Raw genomic sequence first — 6,991 nt, forward strand, 5'->3', positions numbered from 1 at the left:
GTGTGTGTGTGTGTATATATATATATATATATATATATATAGTCGCACAAACCTCAAGAATGGTGACAATCAACAAATGTAGAAAGATGAGCTCTTTACAACACAACAAATAACAATAATTACAAAACAAGATGTTTAAATAAAGTCAGCAAACAGCATTTATTCTTATTATTTTACTCATGCTGCAGTGCATTCTGGGAAATCACAAACCTTTAACATTTCAGCAGTATGAAATTCTTTATTCAGAAACTGTGTTTGACTATTTGGGGCAATTTGGGGGAATTCTGTTGGTCTGACATGGGTTTTTATGTAGAAAATTAAGTTTCTTATTGTATTTGGTAAACTGAAAAATAAGTTGCTTTTTTTACAACGTAGAAAGAGAGTTCTGTCATGACAACTCTCTGTAAGATTTTAGCATGTAGCATATACATGTCAATTGTATTGTGTTTGGTCTTGGCGGAATAGATCTGCTTCGAGACTTGCTACTGCCAATACATCCAAAGACATGCTGCTGTGAGCATGTAGAAATATTGCTGCTGCACATGAAATAACTCCCATATATACAGTAACATACATGAAATCAACCCGTAGCCGATCTATACAGGTGGAACTGGGGAGGTGGAGGGTCCTGAAGCGCACTGCAACTGCTACAGTAAGCATTAGTCGAGTATTTGAATGCTGAGCAGCTCATTGACTGCTGATGCGAAAGAAACCAATCAGCTGCTCCTTGTGAATAGACGTGTTTATATCAGATTGAGTTAGAACCTATTGGCCAGCGCCATCTAGACTTTCATGACAAACTTTGTATTTATTAAGCCATATGTTTGTGACCTCTAGATGCCCAATCAGTTTTTAGCACAGTAAACTCTGAAAACCCATAAACTAAATGACTTGTGTAAGAGAAAATTGCCTTAAGGAAAAGGTATTTTATTCTCAGAGTGCATGTTTTTCTCCCAACTGTGCTTGAAGCTTTGAATGCTGGTTGAAGACTCTTCATTGTGCTCGTAGGTGTACGTGGTCGTGGGAATTGCGGCGGTCACATTCACAGGCTTCATCTTGATGCTCGTCATTCTGAAGTTTGGACGCAACTCAAAGTTTGGAATCAAAGGTAAGCACCTCTCAGCTCTACGCGGCTCTGCCAAAGCTTCATTACGGACTGTAGCTCTGGAAAGACGCATTGTTCTGGGCAGAATAAGTGGGTTTTCTTTTGTGATAAAGAGGAACGCTAAAGGAAGGCTGTGCTTCGACTCTAATGAGCTCTACTAATTACTAATGCACACCTAATCTACTATAACATGTGTTTCTCATATAAAGAATATTAAAGTGCACACTAATATTGAATCACCTTTATTGACTATAGATGACTACTAAAGTGTTTTCGTTCATTCTCATTTGTCTCTGCCAATGGTGTGTGCCATGTGTCTTGACTAAATGACTTCTCATAGGGAATAAACATGTGGATTGTGTTATGGAGGGGTGACATTGAGTGTGTTTGTTTAGAAGATATATCCATTTTCTTGAGAAAATTATGAAAGTGCAGTTGTTGCTGTCGCAATGCTAGTTGCCAAACCATTGCTGTACAGTGCTTAAGGTGCTCTGAGAAGTATCTGTTCTATCTATGTGGTTGCTAGGGTGTTTTGAGTGGTTGCTAGGTGATTACTTACTAGCCGAGTCAAAACAACTCAATCACGAGTCTCTGTGATATTCTGGTCACTAGATATGGCTTGGGTCGTTAAATTAAATAGAAACCTAAGAATTTGTTTTTGCCCATTTCATCGTCCAGCAGGCAGAAATTGTAAGTTCAATTGCTAAAAGTTTAGCATAAACGTAAACGTACATGTACATTTTGTGAATTTGAAATAGGAATAATTGTGGTTAAGGGACGGTGTAAAAAGTCCACAAATCGCATTTAAAGGGTTACTTCACCCAAAAATGAAAATTAGCTTGTGTTTTACTCACCCCCGAGGCATCCTAGGTGTATATGACTTTCTTCTTTCAAACGAATCCAGTCTGAGTTATATTAAAAATTGTCCTGGGTATTCCAAGCTCTATCATTGCAGTCAGCGGGTGTTGCAGTTGAACAGTCCACAAGTCGTCAAATAAAGCTCACGCATTCATAATGAAACGTGCCGCAGACGGCTCCGGGGGATGAATAAAGGCCTCCTGTAGCGAATCCATGTGTTTTTGTAAGAAAAATATCCATATTTCAAATGTAATAAACACTTTTCTCTCACTTCCGCTGACTATCATACACTGAAGCCGTTCCGGCGGATGACGTAAGACGTCAGCGTTGCGTGATTAGTGACGAATGCGGAGAGAGAACAAAACAAAACGCCGGTCATGAATTAGAAGTACAAACTGAGGATTTGCAAAGAAAAATGTTGGAGGATTTCTGTGACGAGTGGGGGCGGGGCCGAGAGCCGTGGGAACAGAGCGAGGCCGGTGGAGTAATTGCTAATGCGCGATACCTGCGCCACTCACCGGTCTCGAGTCCCACGGAGGAGCTCCGGAAGGATAAAAGAAGGAGTAACAACAGTGTTGGAGGAGAGAGGACCAGGCCCTCCGTTCCCACGGCTCTCGGCCCCACCCCACTCGTCACACAAAGATTCATTAAAAATCCTTACACTCCATTTTTGGGTGAACTAACCCATTAAACGAATCCCCATTTGACAGATGACAGCAATGACAGTCACACGTCGTTTCATGACGACACACAATACGACACTGCCGTTATTTTTACAACAGTGTACTGTAAGTATAGGTGATAATAAGCTGTCTGCACATACAAGTTGTTTTTCGGAGGAGGGCAGTCTGGGATTTCGCCGAACATCATTAAATGTGTGCATATCTTTAGGGATTTGTTCAAATCTCTAACCCTGAGCAGTAGTAATAGTGCTGCTTGCTTTAGCAGATAATCTCCTCACATTCTCTGCAATTTACTAATTAACCTCTGCAGCAGATTTTCATTTTGACGCTTGAACGTTAACCCGGCTGGTCTTTTTTTTTTCACTTGAACGAGTGTTTGGTTTGTCTTGGCTCCTGACAGCTTGATAGTTAGTTGGTCTGAGTGAGAGCGTGTGATTGTTTTTGTGGTTTCTCTGAGAGGAAGTGTCGAGTTAGACATCCTGAGGGGCTTATTTTCGCACAGTGGTCTTGAGTGTGTGAAAGTGCCTCCTTGGTTGTCCACAAGGACGAAATACACGATTACTTACCTATATGAAGGTTTCGTGCTAAATGTCTATATTGTTTTGGTTCTAATCGTGCTTTCAATGCTCCTATTTAGCATTTTTCTACATTAAAATGACATCATAAGAATCACAATTTGAGTGAAAACGTTCTAGATTTTTGATCCCAGATTTCCAGTGTGTTTCCACTGTAGATGCACACACAAATGCAGTGTCTCACAGTAGTGTATAGAAAAGAGAGATGAGAGGAAGTGGAGTGGGAATGGAAGGAGGTGAAATTGTAGCCCTCAGGTTCAGGAAGTGAGGCTGTCTGCAAAGATGCAGAGAGCAGAGAGAGAGCGAGAGTCAGCAACCTTCTGCTTATCAATGATTCAGAGGCCAGGTATCGGTTTTCTCTGGTTTGGACGAATCAAAAAAATCAATAAAGCTTGTCAAGGTCAGAAGTATCATCAGTCCTGGACTCGTGGCCTTTGGTTAACAAACTAAAGGTGCACCTCAACCACTATCCCACAATTCTCCTCTCTCCACCATCAGACGAGAAGCTTTTTATAGGAATGTTCCTGCAGGCGCTTCCTTCAAAGTACTTTGAACTTAACTTTAACTGACCAAGAACATGTTATAATATGTAATAATGTTATAATAATGTATGTACTGTATAATAGAAGTCTTTAGGGCAAGGCTTTGCATCGGAAAAAAGTTAAAAACACAATGTTTTTCACATATAGCCAGCCACATGTGAAAGGTTTATCGTTTTTTTATCGTGAAGTGTTGCCGGAATTAATTTGATTGGTAACCTTGAATAGCAAGTCCAACTTTTCCCACTGGAAAGTCTCCCACAAAACATAACCGTTACTAGGGTGTGAGTAGATTATATGAAAACATAAAAATTAAATGCTAATTGTTGAAATGTAAAATAGTAATTGCCATGAGATTGTGTTGGCATGTACACCACTACAATATGAATTTACAGCCAAGCTAACACATTTTCATACAGAAGAAGTCATTTAAGTGCTTTAACCAAAAAAAAAACAAGCTGCATAATTCTGTGTTTAAAGCATCTGATACACTTGCCTTATAGACTTCCATTATTAGAGCATTACTGTAAAAGCAGTTTTTTCTTGCGTTTACAAACTGAAGCATGAGTCAAAATGAGTTTCTGTGATAGGTACTATAGATAGAGCTTACCTTCTTTTGAGTACAGAACATTGCTTTAAGAAACGCGAAATACTAGATCATTAATCTTGTAACTGTAAAACAAATATACTATTTAGGTTCTAAATAAATAAGCTCACATTATCTTAAACTACCATGACTCAGTGTCACTGATCTATATGAGGCAGTGGATGTTGGATTTATTGAGTGCAGTAGCACAGTAAAAATCCAGGTCAAGGTCACATTACAGTGTTTCTGAGCGCACTGATGCTTCATTATTGTGAAGAGAGCATTCGATATTCAAGTGCATTCAAGCATTCAAGCGCATAGCCATTAAGGGATGAGCAAGGTGGCAATGGCCTTTATAATGTCAATACACATTCAATAACACAATTTAGCGATGATAAATGAGATGCACACTATTGTTTAAATAAAAAAAAGGTTATAATGAGACATTTACAATGAAAGCGATGTCTGCCAAGGTTTTAGCAGTGCCTTCACAACATGTAAACATTATGGACGCTAACATGATTTTAATGTTAAAAATGCATGTACTATATTATTTTATTTCTTTGTAAAGTTAAATCCAATTTTACAAAATGACTATAAATATTAAAATCAGTGTTATTTTAGTATTATGGTTATATTATTTAATATTTAATTTGGCTTAATTTTTAATAATTTCCTTTCGTGTTAATATTTGTAGTTTTTATTATAATATTAGCTTAAATAATTAAGTCATTTTGATTAGTTTGATTTAATATTTCTGTTTAGCTTTCATTTTTATTTCAGTTGTACTTTTAGTACTTTTAATTCTTAATCTTATTTCTGTTCATTTCCATTGTTTGAGTTTTTTTTTAGATTTAAGTTTTTCCGTCTCATATTTATATTTAGTTTTTATTTCAGATTGGTTTCAATTGCATAAATACATTTTGTTAACAACAACAACAACAACACTGAAGTCAAAGTGCCTGAACATAACATAAACCTTTCTTTTTTTAAGAAAACAAGCAGTGAGTCAGAATTATTTTTGAGTAATCAACATTACGCCACAAATGTTGTCGATTGATTGTAACTTATATTTAGTTTGCCTGTAATTATTCTTCTACATGTTACATGCTCAAAACATTCCCCTAGCATTCATATTACTATGTGATTACATGGTAGTTACTAAGTAATTACAACATATAACTAAAGTTACATTTGTGGATCTGCTTGTAATTATACATTTTAATAATTACTATATTAATAACATGTATTATGTGTAACGGGCACTGTAATATATGATATGCCTTTTTTCATTATTTTTCATTCATTTCAAATGTCATTATATTGCTAGTGGTATGTTGGTCAGGAAAGGGTTAAACGGCTCATTTTGTTGAACTCTTTAAGACGAACAGAATAAGCCCTGATTGAGCGCTATAAAAACTGTCATTACTGAACGGCAACTTCTGTCTGTCATTCAGAGTGCATCGGCTCTTCAAGCGTGTGTGTGTGTGTGTGTGTGTGAAGAGCTTGGGGGTGGACCTGCCTTCCCACCACATGCACTGTTGCCATAGTTACAAGCGTCATAGTTACTCTGTTCCAACGATGAATCATTCTCACAGAGCATGAATCACCATTAGCTGAGATCACACACACACACACACACACACACACACACACACACACATTCACTTGTGAGACATGCACATCACGCATAAATGTACGTGTTATATATTTGTAGCAGTAAATGCAGGTACATAAGAAGGATTATTTGGTGAAAACGCAGCACTATGAATATGAATATGAATATGAATATGCCAGTTTCACATACAGGCAAGTTTATTCTGTAAACCCTCGTCTGCTTCAGGATGTCTTTATTACTGAGAGATCCAGTGCTGTCTTCTCTCCGGTTAGAGATCATTGGGGTAGTACAACCGAAATACACCAATAAAGCATAACATTGTTTTTATGAAGTTGATACATAAGGTAAAATCTGAAAACTGGCTGGGAAAAAGATGTACCTTTCAGTACAGATCAGTTTGTTCAGTGTCAGTTTTTTTCCCCCTGGTTTTAACTGGCTCATGGAGCATTTTGTTATTAATGTTGAGTGTTTGCTCCATCAAATTTTAACCATTATAACTCCCTCCAGGGACAATTATGCCTGTTTCAGCATGGTAAGCGTACTCTAGCTAGTGGCCACTTAAATGTCATAAATGTTATGTGATGTAATTAATATTTATGTGCTCTTCCCCAACACACAGTTTTAAGATTTAAATTAGTCAGCCACAAGCAACTGTATTTTCAAGTTTTGTTCACTTTACAGTAAGTTTGTTCCAGTTGTTAACATTAGTTAACGTGAACTAACAATGAAAACTACTAGCAATGAAAAAAATTATTAAAATCAAGTTTTATCTATTAATGTTATTTAATGGTCTTGAGCTAACATGAACTAGCAGTGAGTAGTAGTTTTATGAATTAACGTTAACAAAGATGAATAAATACTGTAACAAATGTATTGCTCATTGTTAATATTAGTTAATGCATTAATTAACGTTAACTAATGAACCTTATTGTAAAGTGTTACCACTAAAACTAAAATTATAACTGTTAAAGGGGTCATATGATGCGATTTCAAGTTTTCCTTTCTCTTTGGAGTGTTACAAGCTCTT

General features: G+C 36.9%; 1 protein-coding gene across 1 annotated transcript in view; it reads left to right on the forward strand.

Moving 5' to 3' along the window:
• LOC107664539 (BDNF/NT-3 growth factors receptor) overlaps window positions 1-6,991 on the forward strand; it is a 52,828-nt gene that overhangs the window by 12,509 nt on the left and 33,328 nt on the right. The window contains exon 12 of the mRNA XM_016455130.1: window positions 1,009-1,108. Coding sequence (XP_016310616.1) covers window positions 1,009-1,108 — 100 coding nt within the window. The remainder of the gene's footprint in view (window positions 1-1,008; window positions 1,109-6,991) is intronic.

The sequence above is a fragment of the Sinocyclocheilus anshuiensis genome, unplaced genomic scaffold, assembly GCF_001515605.1.
Source record: "Sinocyclocheilus anshuiensis isolate Anshui unplaced genomic scaffold, SAMN03320099.WGS_v1.1 scaffold449, whole genome shotgun sequence".
Taxonomy (NCBI): Eukaryota; Metazoa; Chordata; class Actinopteri; order Cypriniformes; family Cyprinidae; genus Sinocyclocheilus; species Sinocyclocheilus anshuiensis.